The 22,197-nt window shown below is 46.7% G+C and overlaps 2 protein-coding genes across 4 annotated transcripts in view; one reads left to right on the top strand and one right to left on the bottom strand.

The window, feature by feature from the left end:
• Window positions 1–22,197, top strand: part of CTNNA1 (catenin alpha 1) — a 119,872-nt gene that overhangs the window by 41,315 nt on the left and 56,360 nt on the right. The gene's annotated exons all lie outside the window — the stretch shown is intronic.
• Window positions 19,336–22,181, bottom strand: LRRTM2 (leucine rich repeat transmembrane neuronal 2). 3 transcript variants are annotated; one of them, XM_010410152.4, is made up of 2 exons: window positions 21,536–22,181; window positions 19,336–21,200 (listed from the first exon to the last, which is right to left on the bottom strand). In XM_010410152.4, the coding sequence occupies exons 1-2, from the start codon at window positions 21,537–21,539 to the stop codon at window positions 19,651–19,653; spliced, it is 1,554 nt and encodes a 517-aa protein (XP_010408454.1). In that variant the 5' UTR covers window positions 21,540–22,181; the 3' UTR covers window positions 19,336–19,650. The 3 variants fall into 3 exon arrangements, with proteins under 3 accessions (XP_010408454.1, XP_010408456.1, XP_010408455.1); XM_010410154.4 differs by having other exon boundaries at window positions 19,336–20,751; window positions 21,536–22,177; XM_010410153.4 differs by having other exon boundaries at window positions 19,336–20,772; window positions 21,536–22,176.

Below are 22,197 nucleotides of genomic sequence, written 5' to 3'. Positions count from 1 at the left end.
GGTGGGTTGGTGTGGGTGCCATGACTGCTCCAGAGCATCCTTCTAGCTTGCCTTTCATCTGCTGGGGTTTAGGGAATTTATTTTGACCTCGTATTTAAAGGATGGATTCCTTCAAAAAAAAACAAAACTTTTTGTTGCCTTTGATTGAATTTTGGAGTAAGGTTCCCACCTACAAGTGTGGCAGACAGCTTTTTTTAATATGATGACAGATGAAGATTTAGCTATGAGGCTGCACACAGGGGCAGTTTGGGAGAGTTGGAACACTGACTATCCTAAACTATTCAAGACTTCAAATAATTTTGGTACTGTTAAATTTCTTTTCATGTTGTCTTCATATATTAATATAGTTGCATAGTTTTTCCCAAAATTAAAATACATACAGAGATCTTGAGGAATGCTGAAGATACTTCAGTATCTTCAGCAATTTCTTTGAGACACCAATCTCATTATGTGCTTGAGACTTTATTTATTTTGAGTTTATTTTCTTTTCTGATATTACCTGCAACATTGGTATATGACGCTCTAAAAAGCCCCTGTTTGCTGAACAGGAAGATAACCCTGGGACTTGTTTGTAGCTCACATATTTTTGTCCTGTATCTGGTGTTGGAAGTTGATGGATGTTTTTCCTTTCAGGCTTCCCAGCAGATGAATTGCAGCTGTGAATGTCAGTGGTGCTCAAGTCAGATCCCTCCATAAACATGCTGTCCCCATGTTTTTTAACCCGATACTGTGCACTGCTTTTAAGTATGCATTATTTTTATTCAAATCCTCTTGACTAAACCCCAGAATTAATGCAATTAATTCTGCTTGTGTAGAGGTTGAGCAACTGGCTACGTGGTACTGCCCAGGTGGCTCCTGCATCTGTGGCTTCAATGTCATTTCCCTCTTTTCAAAGGGTTTGTGTGTGTGTCCCCTCCTCACCACTCAGCTTCCTGGATTGTGTAGGGAGAAATGTGGGATGTGGGGCTCCTCTTCCCTACTGTGCCTTTGAACCTCTCCTTTGAGGAGTCTTTACTGAGTCATTTTGGGGGAAGAAGGTGACTTGAAGGCTCTGATGTCAAGTACAAAATAAGACTGCAGCCATATCACTTGATACTGTTCCCCTTAAATGCCAAATTGTGAATTTCCTTAGAGGCAGAATGAGTTTTTTGGGCATCTCTCCAGGAGTCAAAGAATCCCAATTCTAGAGGTCACTGGACTGAAAAAAGCCAAGAAAACGAGAAGTTAATGCAGAAATAACTGAAGAGGAAGAAGTTGAAAGCCCTTCTGCCTTGTACCTGAGCAGTTTGACCCCTTTGGAGCTAATGGCCTACAAGATGGGCATGTTCCTTCCTGCAGGACCTTTTCATTGAGGAAGGCAGGGTCTTCACCAGTCCATGGAGAAGTTGATGTTCTTGGGTGGGGAGGGTGGGTTTGCAGCTTTGGCTCTCTGGTAGCCACAGGTGAAGCTGCTGCCCAGGCTCACCTGAGTGGGTGGGCTGGGCTCCTGCTCCTCTCAGTGCTGTCAGTCACAGCTTTGCTCGCCCTGAGGGGCTGCTCCCATGTGTGCAGGTGCTCAGGGATCCGCTGTGGGAGCTGTGGAGTGAGGAGAGCCTGGCAGGACAGTGTGTGGAGAGAAAAGGTGGTGATCACACAAATCTTACTGTCCTGTACTGCCCCATATGCTCTCGTGAAGGCTTTTTCACAGACAGTGTAAAGCTGCCTTTTTGGTGGCAAATACTGAATTCTCCAAACTTCCTCTAAATTTTTATCCCCAGTCAGTTTTGTTGTGCTGTGGAAATCTATTTCCTCCGTGCCCCCAAGTTATGGGCATCCTCAGCTGGACTTGAGGAGCTCTTTTTGAAAGAGCAGGACTACACCAAGTACACAGGGAACTTGTATCCCCTGGGAGTATTCCTGGTGTTATTTCCAGTGGATTGATTATTTTATGCGTTTTGTAAACTTGCTCTATGACTTTGATAATATTACCCACTCCTGGAGCAGTGCCTGTGTGAAGGGAAGGGTGCTGCAGTGAAGTGTAGATTCAGTTACAGCTTATTTCTTGGTGTAAAACTGAATTTACCAGCTGGGTTTTTCAGATTACTGTCAGCTTAAGTACCTTCAATCTCCCGGGTTTTCTGTGCCAGTTTTCACAGTTCTGTGTATTAATTCTGTTTGTTTTGAATAGCTGTTACTTTATCACCTATCTAATGCTATTTGAAATCATGTATCTAATGATCTCTTTAGAAGTAGAGGCTGATACAATAAAAATGTGAAACGTCTCAGCATCCCGTAGCACTCTGCTTTGTTTTCCTGGATATTGAGGTGATGCCACCTTTCCCCTGCACCTCACATGTGCTGACTGTTCCTAAATGGCTTATTTGCTTTGACATTCATTTTCTTTTGAAGAAGGGCAGCCACTTCATATGTGTCAGGCTTGTGCTGGAATTTTAAATACTTTAATGCATTCTTATTATCTGCAAGGGTGGCTGGCTAATGAGTTAGCTTAGTAAATAATGGCTTGGTGGTGCCTTTGTGAGAAATGAAGGTATGCACACCACGTTTTAGTGCTTTTTAATCCCACATGTGCCTTGGTGAGTCACTGGCTCTGAGTAGATGGAGGGGATGTGGATGAGGTTGGCTTGGTCTGAGTGCACTCAGTGGGATCCCCCTCCTGGGCACCGAGGGCTGGCTGGTTCTGAGCCCTTTTGGCTTCTCAGGAACTTCACCTGACTCCACAGATGCTGAACCTGCAGAGCTGCCCCAGCCCTGGGGTCCAGTACAGGAAGGGCCTGGAGCTGCTGCAGCCAGGCCAGAGGAGGCTCCAGGATGATCCGAGGGATGGAGCAGCTCTGCTGGGAGGAAAGGCTGCGAGAGCTGGCATTGTTGAGCCTGGAGAGGAGAAGCTTTGGGGTGACCTCACTGGGGCCTTGCAGGGCCTGAAGGAGCTGCAGGAAACATGGAGAGAGACTGTGGAAAAGGGAATGGAGGGACAGGACACAGGGAATGGCTTCCCAGTGCCAGAGGGCAGGGCTGGATGGGATATTGGGAAGGAATTGTTCCCTGGGAGGGTGGGCAGGCCCTGGCACAGGGTGCCCAGAGCAGCTGGGGCTGCCCCTGGATCCCTGGCAGTGCCTAAGGCCAGGCTGGACACTGGGGCTTGGAGCAGCCTGGGACAGTGGGAGGTGTCCCTGCCCATGGCAGGGGTGGGATGGGATGGGCTTTGAGGTCCCTTCCCACCTAAAACATTCTGGGATTCTGTGATGGAGAGGAGATTCTGCTGCTTTTGCTGCTGCCAGGGCTTGAGGTTCTTGACAATTAGTCAGCTTTTCCTGCTGTTCCTGGTTTTGAATGCCTCTTGTTTGCTGTCAAAGGCAACTTCCTACCTACTCTCTGTTGCCGTATTGCAGGTTAAGGCTGCTGAATCCCCCTTTACAGGAAACACTTTAAAATCTGTTGCAAATTAAACCTATTTATATTTCTAATAATGAATAAAGGATACATTAATTCTAACGTTGAATGTCTTGTGACCATATTGGTAGGACTGCTTTATTATCTGTTTCTCTAAGCTGTCTTGCCAGGAGTTAGGTGGCTTTATTCCCAGATTTATAATGCATTCTCTTCCTCTTGGAAAGGGCATATGCTGCCTTGGCTCACTCCTTTTAATTTGAGTTTTGCAGGGGTCTGTGTTGTTCCAATTTTAGTTCTATTTCTGAAGCCTTTTGCACATATGTAAAATTTGATAAAAACTACAATATCTCAAGGCTTTTACAATTACTGCAGGTGTAAACTTCAGCCTGCTTTTCGTGCTTCTGGATGTATCTATTAATTCATGTAATCTGCAAAGGAAAAACTTGAGATATTCCTCAGATAAGGTTGCTGATTAACATAAAAAAGAAAAAACAGGCCTGTAAAAAAGCAGCTCCAGTGGTAGATTACTCACCAGCCCCAGCAGCTCTCTGGTGGCTCCTGCAGAGGTGGTTTGTCCCCCTGATTTGGTATTCTGAGGCATTCCCCCATCCATCCTGCTTCTCCCATCTAACCAGGCATACTGGAAGTGAGATGAATTGACCTGTAGCCAAGCTTAACCACTCGTCACTCAGCAAAACCCCTTGGGAGGAAACAGCTGGAAGTGTTGACAAAATATTGGGCAGCCCCCCCCTGAGGTCGGTGCTGCTGTCACTCAGAGCAGCCTGGGTCAGATCTCACCTGGCTGCACAGCAGAGGGGGGGATCCAGCACCACGTTGATGTGGGTGCTGCATGAAACCACTCTAGATTTAAAACAGGGCTCTGAGCAGCAGCTATGATCCATTCCAGGGCCTGCAGGGCTGTTGTGACACCGTGCTGTCCTGCTGCTTTCCCAGCACAGCTCTTCTGCTCCTGTCTGGGCTGGGTGGGAGCTGGGGGCTGTGGTGCAGGGGGAGGCACAGCCTGGCCGGGAGTGCCGGAGTCCTGAGCCCTGGCACCTCACAGCAGGCAGGAGTAGGAGCACGGGATTGCAAACTGCAGAAGGAGTAGGATGCCAGACCTGCTGCGAAATAACCTCTTTACATCTGGGCTTGTGTGAGAGCCAAACACTCCTCTGCCTCTCTCTGTTGTGGGGCAGAAACTGCCCTGGCGTGGAGGGGGTGACTCTGAGCTGGGCTCAGGGGGTCAGAGCATGTTAATAACACCAAGGTTTGGGGCTCCATCCCTATGTGGCCCATTCACTGGAGAGCTGGACTCTGATCCTTGTGGGTCCCCTCAACTCAGAATATTCTGTGATCTGAGCGTGCTGCTCCAAGGGGGGCCTGGCACACTGAGCCAGGGCAGGTCAGAGCCCTTCAGCTGGCTCTGAGCTCAGCTAAGGAACATCTTCAGGGTAACAAGAAATAGAAACCTGTGCCATTTTGCAGAAGGTTTCAGGTACGTTTCCTTGGTTAATGCTGGGTCTGGTCTGGCTTGTAGAGCCCCAGCATCATGATGTAATGGAAACTGGGGAAATTCAGTTCCATGAAAAGTCAGGTTTAGCATGTGATGTATTATTGCCAATTGGGGTTTTCTTTTGAGCTTTCAGGGAAAAGATGTATGTTGTTACAGGATTACTTTCTTGGCACCCTGGCACTTTCCTACCATTACATATCTGTATAAATAGATATTTTTGCTTCAGTGGTAGAAATGTACTGCAGAGGTAGAGAACCTTTGTGCTGTATATCGTAAAACCTATGCTATTAACTTTTTAGATATAAGAATAAGCCTTAACAGAACACTGGTAGGTAGCTTTGTTACCTGGTAGTGGTATAAAAGTAGTACAAAATGTTTGAGAATCTGTTGTTTTTCAGACCTGACAAACACCTCTCTTCATCCATTCCCTTCCTCCCCCACACCACAGGTGCAAATAATAGTAAAAAAATTACTTCCTGCTGTTGCAATAATGCTTTTTTCCCCTCAAGAAATAATATATTGATAGCACTAGACAGTAATTTTGAAGGTTTGATTTCACCATGACTTAAAAGGGGACTTATAAAATCATAGAATATCCTGAGCTGGAAGAACCCACAAGGATTCCAATGCCCTGCACAGACACCCCAGCAACCCCACCCTGTGCACCCCTGGCAGCTCTGGCAGCCTCGGGGCCGTGCCCATTCCCTGGGGAGCCTGGGCAGTGCCCGGCACCCTCTGGGGAAGAACCTTTCCCTGCTCTCCAGCCTGAGCCTGCCCTGGCCCAGCTCCAGCCGCTCCCTGGGTGCTGTCCCTGGCCCAGGAGCAGAGCTCGGAGCTGTCCCTGCGCTGCCCTGGGCAGGAGCTGCAGCCCCGGGGAGCTCTGCCCTCAGCTCCTCTGCTGCAGCTGGACCAGCCCAGTGCCCTCAGCCGCTCCTCGGGCGGCCCCTCCAGACCCTTCCCCAGGCCCGGCTCCCTCCTTTGGACACTCTGGAGCCGCTTTGGATCTCTCTGATGTTGTGGCACCCAAAGTGCCCCAGCACTGGAGGTGAGGCTGCCCCAGCCCAGAGCAGAGCGGGACAATCCCTCCCTGGCCCAGCCTGATGTCCCCAGGACAGGGATGTCCCTCCTGGCTCCAGGGCACTGCTGACCAGGGTTCACCTGGCCATGGACCAGGACCCCCAGGACCCTTTCCAGGGGCTGCTCTCCAGCCCCTCATGCTTGAGTCCATACACACAGCCAGCATTGCCCCATCCCGGGTGCAGACTCCAGCCCTTTCCCTTGTTAAACTTCCTATGGTTGGTGATTGCCCAGCCCTTTAATTTGAGGTCTCTCTGCAGAGCCTCCCTGCCCTCAAGGGAGTCCCAGTTGTTGGCAAACTGCCTTAGTCTTCCTTTGAGCCCTGGGTCCACCTCATTAATGAAGGTGTTGAAGAGCACAGGCCAAGGATGGAGCCCTGTGGAACCCCAGCAGTGACTGGTGCCAGCCTGATGTCACCCAGTCACTGTCACCCTTTGTGCCTGACCCATGAGCCAGTTGCTTACTCATCACATAACACAGTTGCCCAGCTGTGGGCTGGACAGTTTGTCCAGAAGGATCCTGTGAGAGATGGTATCAAAAGCTTTGCTGAAGTCCAAAAAGATCACATCAACTGGCTTCCCTTGATCATTCAGGTGGATTACCCTGTTGTAGAAGGAAATCAGGTTCAACAAGCAGGACTTTCCCCTCCTGAAACCATGCTGGTTGTGACTGATGCCTGTGTTGACCTCCAGGTGTTTTTCAACACTCCCAGAATAATCTTCTCCATAACTTTACCCAGCACTGAAGTGAGACTGACAGGCCCGTGGTTTCCGGGGTCCTCCTCCTTGCCCTTCTTGAAAATCAGGACAATGTTCCCCAGCTTCCAGTCAGCTGGGACCTCTCCAGATTCCCAACACCACTCAAAAATCATTGAGAGAGGCTTTGTGATGATATCAGCAGCTCTTTGAGCATTCTTGGATGAATCCCATCAGGCCCCATAGGTTTGTAGGGATCCAGCTGGAGCAGCAGATCTGTTCAATTTCAGGGTCAACTGGGAGCTGATCATTGTCACAGTCATGGTCCTCTGGCTCAGGGCGCTGGGACCTCGTTGGTCCTTGATCCATGTTGAAGACAGGGGCAAAGCATGCATTCAACACCTCTGCCTTTCCCTGTCCCTGTCTGTGATGATCATCTGATCGTCCTCATCCTGGAGCACACTGATGTTATTTCCACACTGCCTTTTGCCATTAATATGTTTGAGAATTCTTATTATCCCCCACAGTTCTGGCAGCTCCAACTCCAGTTGAGCTTTGTCCACACGGATTTTCTGCCTGCAGTGGGCAGCAGCATCTCTGTGTTCTTCCCATGTCACCTGACCCTGCTTCCGCTGGGCACACACCTTCCTGTTTAGCCTTATTTCCAAGGGAAGATTCCATGGGAGCTCAGGCTGCTGCTTGGGAGTCTCTGAGCTCAGGAACCCCCCTGACCAGCCCTACCCAACCCTCACCCTGGGCTTGCCTCAGTCCCTGCTGCCACCCCTGTGGCTGCCTCAGGCACTGACGGTGACGTGCCCAGTTCCCGTGGCCTGTGAGGATGCTGGAGTTAAGTTGCTGTTATTGCTGCAGCAGGAGCACAAGGTGGGAGGGTGGATAGGTGGATATACAGGTCAGTAACTGGGTCCCTGTATGGACTGGGGGTGAAATTTGTCCCTTCATATGGTTGAGATCCAGGGAATCACAGACTGGGTTGGGTTGGAAGAAACCTCAAAGCTCCTCTCATCCACCCCCTGCCAGGGACAGGGACACCTTCTGCCATCCCAGGGTTCTCCAAAGCTCCATCCAACCTGGCCTTGGACGCTTCCAGGGCTGGGGCAGCTACATTTGGTTGTTCTTAAGATGTGAATTCTTACAAACCAGTCCCAGTGTTTTCAGCTGCTCCCAGCTTTGCCCTTGAGTGGGAATTCTAGACTGAGTTACAGGGATTAGGAGTTGTTTTTAGCCCGGAGCAGTCCTGAAGCTTTTGGTCAGTTGCCATTAAAGTTAAAAGTGCTATGAAATTTGGAGGAAGACTAGCACATTCTCCTGGATTTTCTTTTTCATGAGGGAACAGACTGCAAGACTGAAGTTGCAAATTATAGCTCTCCTATGAGGAAATAAGATTTTTGGAGGTTTTTTTTATATTGGTGAAGCGACTGGAAGTACTTTACTAACTTGAAATATTTGGTTTGAAGGCAATGGAATGGTTTTGATAACAGAGGTAGAACAGCCTGTCTTGATTATAACTGCATTACATAAAAAGAAGACGTGACCAAACAACTTGTCAGAGTAGAAATGAGGCTGTGTACTTGCCTTGATAGAAATTGTTTTAATAATCACAAAAAAGTCCTATTTTCTGCTCAGAATGGGTGTGGGTTTGATTTTTTTTCCTGGCTCGGTTCACTAAAACCTGTTCATGTTCTTTATCATATTTTTCACCTTGTGCCTGTGAGCAATCTGCATTAAGTATGTGGACTTGTCATTTAGTCCTAGTCCTGTCAGTAGTTAAAAACACCTTGCATAAGCAAATGTAGCAAACAGGATGGAGTAATTATAAAAAAAATACCCTTTTATAGCTCCTTCCACAAGTGAACTTCTCACTAGTGGGTTTTTTTTTTGAGATTTACTTTTGATTTTTAAATATTTTTTGACTGATTTCAGTTAGTTTACTGGGATTACTGATTGCATATATTTCATATTGTGGCACAGGAAATCCACCTGAAATGTCTCTATTTTTTAAAAAATATATATTTAATTAATTGCATATGTGTGCACAATGAATGTTTTAGAGGGATGGGGTGGTTGGGTTGCTCTGTTATTTGCATAAGCTCATATTTTTGGAGTGGTTTCCTGGTGTTTTCCTGGCTCCTGTGGGTGTCTGATGGCCAGACAGGATGGGCTGGGTTTTGTTGGTGACTGTCCCAGCACAGGCTGAGGTTGGGGCAGTGGCAGTGAGCCGTGTTCTACAGTGGAGCTATGTTTGCATGAACAATTGAAATTGCTTTCTAAAGCTGATGATCACTTATTAATTTGCCTGATGAAGACTACTGGTTTTGAATAAATGGACAGTAAAAGTAGATGTCAGAAAGTTCCCCTCTTGATGATGCAGCTTTATTGGGGCATATTCAAATGATGGAGTGCCCACTAACAAGAAAGAAAGCAGTGTGCAGCCTGGTGGCATCAGCTCATTTGAATGTGGCATAAAGCTTTTTCATGTGTCTCTGGATACTCTCCCTGGCACCCTTTGTCAAGTTAATTGTTGTCTGTAGACAGCTGTAGGTATGAAGGGACAATATCCCTGGGATTTATCTGCTGGGTGCGCTGGAGTCTGCCTCCACTGTGTCCATGTTCCATTTGTCCCTGTGTTCCAGGGTGTGCTGTCAGACAGGGAGGGGCTGGGGAGGCCTGAGGAAGGTGTGGAGCACTCACATCCCACAGCTCTGGCTCCAGCTCCGTGCAATGATCCCACTGCTGTGCCAGTGCTCTTTGCTCAGGAACCTCCTGCTGCTGTCCTGGTCCTGGCTGGGAAGGGACAGCTCTGCAGCATGGGAGCAAAGGCTTTGAATTCATTCCAGAAACACCTCCTGGATGTGGAGCAAAGCGGTGGTTTTATCCAAGTTTCAGATTTGTCGACAAATATTTACACTGCTGACAAACCCAAAACTTGGAGTGGAAGAGGCACTGCAGCTTGTTCAGCAGTTCCCAGCACTGAGGGTATTTTGAGTGGTCTGTAAATAACTGAAATTCCTTAGTCCTGCTGCCATTGTGTTGTTACAAAGGGGGCTCTGTGGGTGTTTGGTGAGTTTAACTATGGGTGGTATTTCAGCTGGTCTAGAGACTTGCTCTGTACTCACTGGCAGGGAGTAATATCTGGCAAGAGCTCACTGCACGTGAGATGTTGAGGCTGCTGCTTTGTAGTTTCAGTAAAGGGTGAACAGACATCTCCTAGAAGTTCCTTGTCACCATAGACTCTGGGAACTTGTCAGAAGTATCTGGTTTTTGTTCTGTTCAGGAGTGTAGGTCCTGTTAGAGATGCAGTACCTGCCAGAGCTTACTGGGGTTTTTTTGGTTTTTTTTCCCTGTTCAACCCAATCAGATGTCTAACCTTAGCCTTTTTGGAAGTTTCTGGATGCTAATTGCAGGCAAAAGGCATCTGTCATGTAGTCACAGCTCCCTTACTTCCAAGGTCCACAGTTGCTGTGGTGCTAATGGACGTCCCAGAGCTAAGCCAGTCATCCATAGAGAAGAACATAAACTAGAGATGGCTTTCTCTGCCTGCTGCCCTGTGGCTGTGGAATCCTTGAAGGCCTGGACCCTGAAGATAGGCACTTGATACCCAGAGAGCTTCCAGCTGTCATTAGGCATTCCACAGCTTGGCTGCTGCCTGTGCTCGGGTCACCCTGCTGCCCCCCTGGGTGCTGAGCTCGGTGTTTGTCCTACCTGGAAGCAATTCCATCTATTTCCATCTTCAGGACTATCTGGAAAGCTTGAGGAGGAGTTCTTTAACCTTTAAATTATTCAGCCAGAATTTCAAGCAGATGTTGCTGTTTGTTTGGGGATGCTTCAGGGCTAGACGGGATCAATAAGCAGTTCCACGTCTTTACTGGAGCGTGTTGTCTTCTCCCGAGGACAACAGAGGTGGTGCTTTAATATCTCCTGCTCTTTCAATCAGAGGTGTGTGCTTAGACCTGGGGGCCTGCAGCATGGCCCTGCTGTGTGGTTTTCCCAACTTGGTGGTTTGTTCCTGCCTCTCATCCTTTGATAGGTGTGTGCTGAGGTGTTCAGTGCACAACTTCCCTCTGGAACTGCTTGGGCAGATAAAATTTGCCTTCCTGAAAGCAGAGGTTGTTAACAAAGCTGCTGAGAGTGGCTGCAGTGCAGGGGCATATGTTTTTCCCCCAGTTAAGTGCTGTGTGGTGACTTCAGAAATGGGAACTCCTTTGTAGTCTTGTGTCCCTGTCCCCTTTCCCACGTTCTCCCTCCTAGCAGACTGTGTCATTATTAGCTTTACTAGGAGCTCTATTAATTTTACTGGTTTTTTTCCTCTAAAAGAATTAAAACTTAAAGCGGTGTGAGGGTGGAAATAATCCATTTGAGGGCAGAAATTGATAGTCCCAGCTAACAGCACATGGCTTTTGAGGCAGAGGTTCTGGATATGTGATGGATTATTAGGAGTTAGTGGGAAAGAGAGCAAATGCATCCTAATAGGAATAGTTGCTGTAGGGTTGAGCTGGATTCCGCCTTAACGCGCTTCTCAATGTTTTTAGCTCTCTGCAAACATATAAGTAAAACTACTTCTTGCAGTAAGATTTTCTGAGTATTTTGTACACTTCATAAAGGATATTTCAAGTATTTTAGTGGCTATATAGTTAAGAGGTATCTTAGAAGGACCTTTCTGCTTGAAATGCATTTCCTGTATCTAGTGCTGTCTTTAATCTCATGTAGTCTCACAAAACCCATTCTACCTACTAGATATGCAGTAAAGCTGTTCTATTTGGTAAAAGATTGTATGTTTAAACAGCAGAAGTCCTCACTGCTCCTGTATTTTAAGATTAAAAATTCAGCTGCAACACTACCTTCAGATTCAGAGCCATTAGAAGGGATTTTTCAGATTTATTCTCCTGATTACAATACAGAAAATTAATTGCTTTTGACTGTAAAGAATTATGACTCATTCATTATTTAAGAACCTTTTTGATGGATGAACCTTTTCCACTTACTCCAAGACTTCCCATGAAATATGGCTGGTTTTTTAACTGGTATAAAGCATGATGTACCTCTGTCAAACAGTGGCTGCACTGCCCACCCTTTGGGGTAAGGAATGGTGGAAGGGAAAACCAGCACCTCCTGTGTGTCCAGTTTGCTTGAGTATTCAGTGTGCAAGGAGCAGAGTTTGCTGGGAGATAATGGGGAAGTTACTTCCATGGCATTTAAAAGAAATACTTTGGTTTTATAAAAGAAAGATTTGTTCCTTCATTTAAACATGCAGGTAGCAGAGAATACCCTTTATTTTGCCTGTTTACACTGGAAGTGTTACATACTGTGGAGAAGAGCTTGGGTTTAACTAAAGGGATGTTCCCCTCTGGTCATGGTTCAGCTTCTTGCTCCTGGTTTTTATGCTGTTTGTTCAGAAGGTCTCAACTTTGTGTGTGTTTAACTCTTGTCCTTTTAGCAGACTTAGAAGAAAAAGTCAAATTACAGACCTTGTGGATTAACACCTGCTGAAGAGCTGAAAGCAGGGTTTGGTTACCTGTCAGCTCAGAAAGGTTTGCTCAGTACCCTTGGCAGCCAAACCTCTGGAGCTGTGCATCACAGAAGTAAACCCAGAAATTTGTTAATGAGACACTTGTCACTCTCCTGTTTCATAGAATCACAGAATGGTTTGGGTGGGAAGGGGCCTTTAAAAGCCACCCCAGTCCAGCCCCCTGCAATGAGTGGGAACAGCTTTAACTAGATCAGATTGCCCAAAGTGCTGTCCAACCTGGCCTTGAATGTGTCCAGGGAAGGGGCATCCACCACCTCTCTGGGTAACCTATCCCAGGGCCTCACCACCCTCACTGTAAAAACATTTCATCCAAAATAAGGCCCAGACCATGTGAATCCTATGTCAAATATGACAAATAGAGCTTTAACTCATTTTAATAAAATCTCCTAAAATCTTCATGGTAATGAATTTTTTGATTAGGTAACAATGATTTTGTAGAGCTTTTCCTTAAGAACAGATTACAGAAAATACTGACTTCAGGGTTTTGTGGTGGGTGAACACTCACACTGAATCCTGGCCCTTAGCCTGGACATTCACTGGAGGACAGTCAGAGTTTCCCAGTGCTGCAGTTTTCAGTTCATTTGTGCAATCCTCTCCAGTCAAATTCTTGAATCTCAATTTTTTAGCAGTTGTCTTAACAGAGCCTGCATTTAAGAGTAAGTTGCTAGTGATGTTGACATTTCCTTGTTACTAATTGGATTTAAAGGTTTTGCATAATGTATTCAGAATACTGTTTTTTCTCTGAGGTACGTTACCTTTGGTTGTGAGAACAACTGGGTTTGTAGTTGAGAGATGCTTTTGCTTGTAAAATTAGTCTCTGAGAGTTTAAAAAAATAGATATATCATGTGCTGCTCTGAAGTATTACAAGGATTTGAGAGGCAGTTTGCCAACTGACATTTAAAACCCTTGAGAACTTGTTCCAGCCAAACCTTTTGATAAAAAAGTAAATGGAGCTAATGCTTAGTTACTAAAATGATTTTAGCTGGCGGTTCGGTGCGTGTAATCATCTTGGAACATCCTGAAACTTGCTCTTTTGTTCAGTTCTCTATCAAGGCTTTTGGGCTGTGTCCATGAACTTGTCACTTCTCAAACCCAGGAATCCTTCCTGTGGTATTGAGGCTTGGTGGCTCTGAACGCTGTGTCCGCTCTGGTAGCCCATGGAAAGAACACTGCTTGTACCGGAATGTTTTCGTGGCCCTTCCTGGAGGGCTGTGACTCAGAGCTGATGGGATGTCTCACTGTGTGACACCTCTAAACCTAACAGGCTCTTTGTCCTTGCTGAACTGTTGGCAGGGCAGTCCCGTTGGAAATGCCAGCTCCTGGCTGGTGCAGTGACCCACAGGTGGCCGTGGTGGTGTCCCTGGAGACCCAGGGACCACCCAGGGGCAGAGCCAGGGCTCGGCAGCTCGGCCGGGCTGTGCCTGCCCTGATCCCAATCCAGCTACTCCAGAGGCAAGAGTTTGGCTTTGGTTTGGTTTTCACTCCCAGCCTGCTCATTCAGACAGGTTTTGCTCATCAAGAGACACCTGGTTTGGGAGGAGCCCGTGCAGCCCTGCTCCCTGTGGTGCAACAGAAGGTGCTGCATTTGGTGTGACTCTGGCAAATGGCCCAAACCTGGCTTGCCTGCTTGGGACAGTGGGTGCAGACTGGTTTTAACATACCATGAAAGAGTGAGCTTTTGACACCTCTGCTTGAAAAGGGAGGAAGAAAGAGGCAAATTCAGTTTTACAGTATACACAATTTTAATAACAAAATGCTTCTGTACACTGCACTTGTTTTACTCCATTACTCACACCCCCTCCCACCAGACGTTGGCTCTTGAAACATAATTTAAACACAACGCATCGAGGACTCTCTGTAATCTTGGGTTGCTAAGCTGGTAGAATAGTTCACTTACTAGTGTTTTCATTAGTAAAAAGAAAAACGGGGTGGGTTTTGTTTGGCTTTTTACAAAGGAGTGGTTGGGGGATGGCAGGTGTAGCTTCTCAGTGCTTACACAGTGGTGTACAACCTGCTTGCACAGTGGTGTACATTGGTGTTTCACCCCATCTGGGGCCTGATTATACCCCTCAAAGCTTTTGGTACCTTTCCCTAAAATAATTTTACACAAGATGTGAAATGCTGAATTTCCAGCTGATTCTGAAATTATCTCTAAGCATCCTGCTAACGTGGTGCCTTAAAAAGCAAAGCCCAGCACCAATTTTAGCATCTGGGACATTTGCAGTGGAGGAAGGTGTGGGAAGGGAGGAGCTGCTGCCTTTGGTTTCTGTTGTTTCCTTGCTTGTTCCTTTTTCAGGGGGAGGAGAAATACTGTATCCCCTTCTGAACTTGTTTAATTTTTTATGGAAAACTTCATAAGAAAGATGAAATTCAGCTCCTGGGTAAGTTTCATAGGTCTGAACAGATGGATTTTGATAGCTACACAGATCACAAAATTAAATCAACTTTATTTCCATTAAAGTAGTACAGAAATTATCTTAGACACATTAAAAATAAGTGTGTAGTGCAGATTTCTGGTTTAAAGCCACAGGATGTTTCTGGTTTTACAAGGTAGCAATAGGCCCCTGTCTTCTAAGGGGGTAATGGGACAGAAGCTCAGAGGCTCAGATTTGCATGTGGCTGATCACTGAAAAATCGCATCATTTCTGCTTGGGGGAGAAGCAAACAAAACCAAACACTGCTGGAGCAGCATTTGTTCTGTTTCCATCTGATAGGGAACGGGAGCTCAGTGCAGAGAACACTTCAGCTGGAGACTGAACACTCACCCATTTTACCCTTCATCGGGTAATTTTTACTTGTGTGCATTTAAACACTGATCTAATGCAGAGCGACTAACTGGGAGCATTAATTCAGCCTGTTCAGGAGGATGACTCAAAACCTGAACTTGTGCTGCTGGGTTTCCATTTCACTGACGTGAGGGAGGGGAGCAGGAGAAGCTGCCTGGAGATCAGCGAGGCTGGAGGAGATCTTTGGATGGGACAAGCACCTCAAGAGCAGTACAAGAAATTCTGTTTCTAAAAGACCCAAAGACCTCTGAGGCTGTGCCTCAGGGTGTTGAAGCACCTGTAAGCAATGTAGGATCTGTACAAACCGAGGCTGTGCAGCAGAGATGGTATTTGGGGAGGGCAAGTTAACAAGCTCCTGTCATCACCCAGTGCTTCTACTGAAATACGATTAATTTAAACCAAATCATCGTGGTTCTTGTTCCATCAACAAAATAAATCAGAGACTGCAGAGTAGCACAATTATTCCAATCCCCTCCTTGCCTGGAAGAGTCACAAGCAATTGCAAATGGAAGACAGTAACTTTAAAATAAAAAATATTAACAGCCTCTGGCTGTGTCCTTGTGTAGAACGATGGCTCTGCCTGGTGCTTGCTGTCCCTCCGCAGGGAATTCAAGTTGACTTCACTGCTAGTGTTTGACATTCTGTGAGTTTTATGATACCTGTTACCCTAAATGTAATGTTTGCAGAATTGCTTTGCTTATTCCCGGAACCTGGCAACAAATGGGCTTGGAAATAGCAGACGTAAACCATGGCATTTGGGAGATGGGCTCTGGATGAGTGTGGAGTACAGAGCGGGAATGGGAACGGTGCTGGGCTGTGCCTGCTGGCCTCCTGCTTTGCTGTCTGCAAGCCAAGCACTGCAGGACCAGTGGAAACTGGGAGTGCTGGTGGGAGGGAGAAGTTGGGTGCCTGGGTGGGTTTGCTTGGAGAGGCACTGGAACAGTGCTTTAATGCCTGGAAAATTGCCGTGAGTGGCAGGGATGGAGACGAGGGTTAAATCCAGCACTGCTGGAGCATCTGTCTTTGCTCTTCTTGGGTGTAATTACAAGCTCATAAAGATGGAGTGGGATGGAGCTGGGGTGTTGGCAGAGCACCTCCTCTGGAGGAACCTCAGCTCTTCATCAAGCAGCCACTTCTTGTTCCTGTTGGAAGACTGGTGTGCTGCCCCTTGAGCTGCCTTAGAGCAAGGGTTTCTGCAGGGCCTGCAGGGAGGGGGTGGGATTGCTTCCTGCAACTGCAGCCGAGGCCCTCAGAGTTCAGTGGTGACATCTGATGGGGGATGGCAGTGTAGCCAGATTATTTGGCTGCCAGGATAATTAACGAGCTCAGTGATAACTTTGTCTGTGCTGGTGCCCTGCAGCTGTAGGTAGAAGTCATCCCTAAGTGCCTCCTCCCCAGGCTCCCAGAGCTGCCCTGTGCCAGCTCTGAGCAGCATGGGGTGAGGGAGGTGCACAGGCAGGGAGAGCGATGCTCACTCACTGCCCACTCAATGCCCACTCAGTGCCCACTCACTGCTCCCTCGCCTGCCCCTAGAGCAGCATCCTGGGCCTCAGAAGAGCTGTGAGCACTTAGTTATGGGAAGGAGCAAAGCAAGTCTTCCTACAGTCAGCTAAATACCCCTGGGCACCAATATGGGTTTGTATTTCTCAGCTTAGCTCTGGCCTTCTGCTTCACATGAGATATAATCATACAGAACATCTGCTCTTTGTCCACCTACCCCACAGGATTTTTTGTAGTCAGTTAAAAGCAGTAATTAATTTCCCAGAACAGGTGTAAATGGACTCATCCTAGAATTAACAGTAACAAGAGTTCAAAGGTATCTCCATGGAAATCCATTAGGCTTCACTGGATCTCTTCCATTAAAGTACAGAGTCAAGGGAAATAAACAAAATATTGGTTTTATAATAAGGGCACTGTATGTAAAAGTAAAATGATGCAAATTAATATCTTCAAAACCAGCCATTGAAAAACCTTTATGTAAAATTTTAACAGAAGTTACTTATCTTGCTATAATTGCCTTGGACGAATTCATCTCACAAGAAAACATCAAACTGTTGTATAATTGCACCCTAAATACCTCACTAAGTGGTAATATAGAGAGAAAAGCAGAGTGAAATAGCAAACAGATTTTTATGCGGTGTTTCTTCTGTTTAAAAAGTTTGTAGGATAGTTTAGTACATCACAATTAGCATACTGTAATTATGGATTTGGTCAAGGTATGGCAACACTGTGAGGAATTTCGTTTCTTCATCAGGGTGTGCTGGTAATTGTTTAACACTGCAGCATTGGACACAACACATTTTTTAGTTATACATACATGTATATATATATAAAATAATTCTCCATCCCTCTGCATCTTTTAGCTTTGGTTAGAATGTTTACAATATTTGAGCAGTTGACTTAAAAATAATGTAATCCTTTGCAGACCCCCCACCCCCCCACCCTTGTGGCATCTGAGTACCACCATCACTGCATAGATCTGCAAATATTTACATATAATTTCATAATAGAGTATAAATAGCAATATGGTACTTCTGGCTAAAGAAACCAAATTACCCCTTAGAATGAGGTGTGTGTGTATATATATTTATATATGGGGTTTTTTTAAGTCATACTAGTTTAGATTCTGTCCCATATCAAGTAAGAAACAAAACATTTTTCAGTGAACTATTCTATAAACTAATCATATTATCCTAACTTATCAGAAGAGGTCTTTTTTTATCTTGAATTTTGGAAGAGGAGGACAAGTGAGAGCTTATATTACAGGGGCTAATTCTGTCTCCAGAGAAACTAGTGGAGTTAGTGCATGAAAATAGCTTCCCAGCGAGAGGAAGCCTCAGCTGGGGGGGCAGCAGGGGGACAAAGAGAGGCTTCTTCCTTCCTTCCTTTCTTCCTTCCCTTTTCTCCTTAACCTCGCTGTTGATATTTGCTTTTAATCAAGAGAACCTTGCATTAAGGGTATTTACACATGAAAAGGTGTTGAAATGCTGTTTGTTCATTGTCATTAAGTAATTAGCCTGAATTCATGAAAAGCATCATCAAGTGAAACCAGGGAGCTGAGCACTGAATGTACTTAATATTTCCAATCGATCCCGGCGTGCTGAGCCTCCCGAAAGAAGCTACACTGCCAGTCTGGGGACACACGGAGGGCTGTCCTGCTCCTGGGGCTGTGTGTGCCCATCCTGCTGCTGGGGGTGTGTGTGTGCCCATCCTACCCAGGGCTGTGCACCCATCCTGCTCCTGGGGGTGTCTGTGCCCATCCTACCCGGGGCTGTGTGTGCCTGTCCTGCCACTCTGTGTGTGTGTGTGTGTGCCCGTCCTGCTCCTGGGGCTGTGTGCCCGTCCTGCTCCTGGGGGTGTGTGTGTGCCCATCCTACCTGGGGCTGTGTGCCCATCCTGCTCCTGGGGCTGTGTGCCCATCCTACCCGGGGCTGTGTGCCCATCCTACCCGGGGCTGTGTGCCCATCCTGCTCCTGGGGGTGTGTGTGTGCCCATCCTGCTCCTGGGGCTGTGTGCTCATCCTGCTCCTGGGGCTGTGTGTCCATCCTGCTCCTCTGTGTGTGTGTGTGCCCATCCTACCCAGGGCTGTGCACCCATCCTGCTCCTGGGGTGTGTCTGCCCATCCTTCCCGGGGTTGTGTGCCCATGTGTGTGTGTCCATCCTGCTCCTGGGGGTGTGTGTGTGTGCACCCATCCTGCCTGGGGCTGTGTGTGTGTGTGCACCCATCCTGCCCAGGGCTGTGTGCCCATGTGTGTGTGCCCATCCTGCCCAGGGCTGTGTGTGTGTGTGTGTGTGTGCCCATCCTGCCCAGGGCTGTGTGTGTGTGTGTGTGTGTGTGTGTCCATCCTGCCTGGGGCTGTGTGTGTGTGTGCCCATCCTGCTCCTGGGGCTGTGTGCCCATCCTGCTCCTCTGTGTGTGTGTGTGTGTGCCCATCCTGCCCAGGGCTGTGTGTGCCTGTGTGAACTGTTCCTTTCTGTGCCTGCTGTGCCTTTCAGCAAGCCAAGCTATGAACACGCACAGAGAAAAACTGTATTTCAGATAAATTCACCCCAATGCACTGAAATTCCCACCTGGACCTTTGTTGCTCTTTATGTTTTTTTCCTTCTGTTTTCCCTCCTTTCCCTTACTGGAGTGAAATGCTCAGAGGAGGAAAATCTTCCTCCCCAGCTGCCCTTAAAGTGCCTGGAGCCAGCTGCAGTGTTTGGGATCCTCCAGCTGCAGTGGAACAAACGGAGCGCACGTCCCCCACAGATCCCTGTACAGATATCCAGTATCCTTCCCCTCGGACTGTTTGCAGTAGAAAAAGTAGAATATGGAGACTCGGGTATAAATGTTTACACACAGTCATATAATTACATAACATGAAACATTTTACATAGTTTGAGGTGAGCATATCTTTAGACTTTTAAACATTAGGAGTGCAAGTTTAATGTAATCATTGCTTCTTTAACACTGAAAATATTATGGATTTATTTTTTAAAAAACTTAAAAATACTGCACCACTCCATAAACAATGTTTCCATTAAGTAGCTTGGAAAATTAGGCTTTATGTCAACATTTGTAAAAATTAGAATCTGATGTAGGTCCCTACAATTTTAAAATAGGTTACTTATCTGATTTACTTTGTGATGGGCTGTAGGTATTATACTTCACATTCTTTATAGGGCAGCTGCTGGCACTTGCACTGTCCGTAGCCATTGATGATGATGAAGGGTCCTTCGTGGGTGGGTTCGTACTCGTTATAGGGTCCTTGGTCTGACATATTGGCCATATGCAGCCGCGTTTGGGATCGGAGCTGCCTGTGGTTTTGAATCATTGAGCACTGCCTAATTCTTCTTAGTGTGGGAGGGCAGCACTTCCTGGAGATGAACACTATAAAAATGATAAAAAAGAAAGAAAACAATAAAGCCATTGTTCCTGTAATTACCCTCTGAGTGAAGATGGCATTGTTTGGCTCAGGGAACTGTTCTTCGGTGGTAACGACCATGCCCGCCGTAGTTGGAATCTCTTTGTCTCCCACATGGAAATGAGAAGAGCTTATTCTTTTCGTGTACTCGGTAGTTGGAGCTGTGTACGACGTCGTAGCCACGGGGGTAACCACAGTCGATAAATTCCAGCAAAGCTGAAAACCATACACTGCATCCAGAATATCCTCTCCCTGGGTGTGGTCGGGGCTGTGGCAGAGGATGGAGTGCTCCCACCGACCTTGGAAGCCACTCAACCATGTGGCCAAGGCGCAGATCTTTGGGCTGCATTCCCACAGATTGCCGGAGAGGCCCACGGTGGTGAGGGATGTCAGCGAGCTCAGGATCTTGGAATCCAGAGTGGTGAGCTTGTTGTTATCCATGAGGAGGGTTTTAAGGTTAGGCATAGTTTCAAAGACAGTGAGGTCGATGGCTTTGATTTCGTTTCCAGTCAAATCAAGCTTTGTTAAGGTGCCCCAGGTCCACTCCATCCCACATGTCAAGTTGCTAATTTTGTTCCACTGCAAGAAGAGCGTGTGCAGGCTGCTCAGCCGGAGGAAGTGAGCAAAATTAATCTTTGTCAGCTGGTTGTGCTCTAGGTGAAGCTCCCTCAGCTTGATTAATCCCGCAAATCCATTGCGAGCCAAACTTCGCAAGCGGTTTGTGCTCAAATCCAGGAATTCCAGGCTACGACAGTCCCAGAACAGGCGGACCGGGATGGTCCGCAGGGAGTTGGATCGCAAGTGCAAGGTCTGTAGCTTGCGAAGGCCGTAGAAGAGCTCGGGGTGCAGAGAGGATAACTGATTAAAAGAGAGGTCCAAATTCTGCAGGTTAAGCAGCTGGCTAAAAGTTGTGTTTGGCAAATGAAAGATTTTGTTGGAACTTAAGACTAATTCCTTAAGTTTATACAGTCCTTGAAAAGAATCTTCTCTGACTGTTGCAATTTGATTATGATCTAAGTGAAGCCAAGTAAGTTGACTGAAGCTTGCAAATTGATCCCTTTCAAGTTCAGAAATATAATTGTGCCTCAGTGACAAACCTAGCGAGCCCTTTTCAGTGGTGTTTGGCACTGAGTGAAACCCCTGAGAGTCACAGTAAAAGAGCAGCTTCTCACAGCGACATTTTGGTGGACAAGCCATGCCCAAGGCAGGCAGCATTTTTAAAACCATACTCATTGCATATAGTGCTGCCAGCATACGAGCCCCTAATGGCCACTTGAAATGTAAGCCTGCAGAATATAATTTAGGAAAACAACAAGATAGGATAGCCTTATCAGTACACTTGGAACATCACGGTGGAAGATTTCACTGCAGATAACATTGCCATGCATTTCCAACAAGCTAATTCTAAATGCAAGAAACAACTTACTACGACAAACCGAATACTTGGACATTACACTTAGGAGGAGGCTTTATCTCGATTACGGAGGGTTACAGTGGCACTATCGGAAAACATTTTTTTCATAAGGTTCATTGCAGAGCAATCAGCTTTAGCATCTTAACTGCTCCTTTAAAGCAGAGCCGTCATTCATTATACAAGGAACAGAGAAACGCAGGAACTTACCCATTCTTTTGAGTACATTGGAGGGTGCATTCAGTCGTAGTTTGAGACTCAACGCCGTGAGTCTGTGAAAGGCTCTAATATGAGACAGCCTTGAATAATTGACCGGGTTTAGAGTCCTTTGATATTAGTGCAAAATCCACGATGCTCTCTTGGAATATTCCTTTTGAAATTGCTGCCTTGATCTCCTCTGACAGGTCTGAAATTTTTAAGCCTTAATACAAGTTTTCGTCCTCCGTGGCTGCTCAGCTGGTTAATTGAAGCTCACGTTTTCCTTTTCCGCAGCTGTGGCTTCCTTTAGTCCTAACTTGTTGATGGCAGATGGGTGGCTTATTGCTGAGAGAAGCTCCTGTAGTAGCATGAGTGCATTTACTGAAAAGCTTTTCAGGGAAGCGGTACAAGAATGGATTTGCTTATGCGCTGCGACCACACAGGGCTCTATATAGGCTGACGTCACCTGGTGACGTTCCTTTTGTTTGGGTTTTCCAGAAGCTTTGCTGTTTTAAAGCATTGTTCTGCATACTGTGATCGTGTTAAAGACCACTGATAGAGGGGGAAAAATCCAGCGGCAGGAGTCCTTCGTCCCCGCGACAGAAGGAGCAGGAGAGACTTGCAGCACCCTGCTCCCCCCACATCTGCGCCGGCTCTGCGCAGCTGGGGTTAAA

Source organism: Corvus cornix, chromosome 13, assembly GCF_000738735.6.
Source record: "Corvus cornix cornix isolate S_Up_H32 chromosome 13, ASM73873v5, whole genome shotgun sequence".
NCBI classification, from domain to species: Eukaryota; Metazoa; Chordata; class Aves; order Passeriformes; family Corvidae; genus Corvus; species Corvus cornix.
The sequence above is the reverse complement of the archived record's forward strand: the minus strand, read 5'-3'. Positions and strand labels throughout refer to the sequence as shown.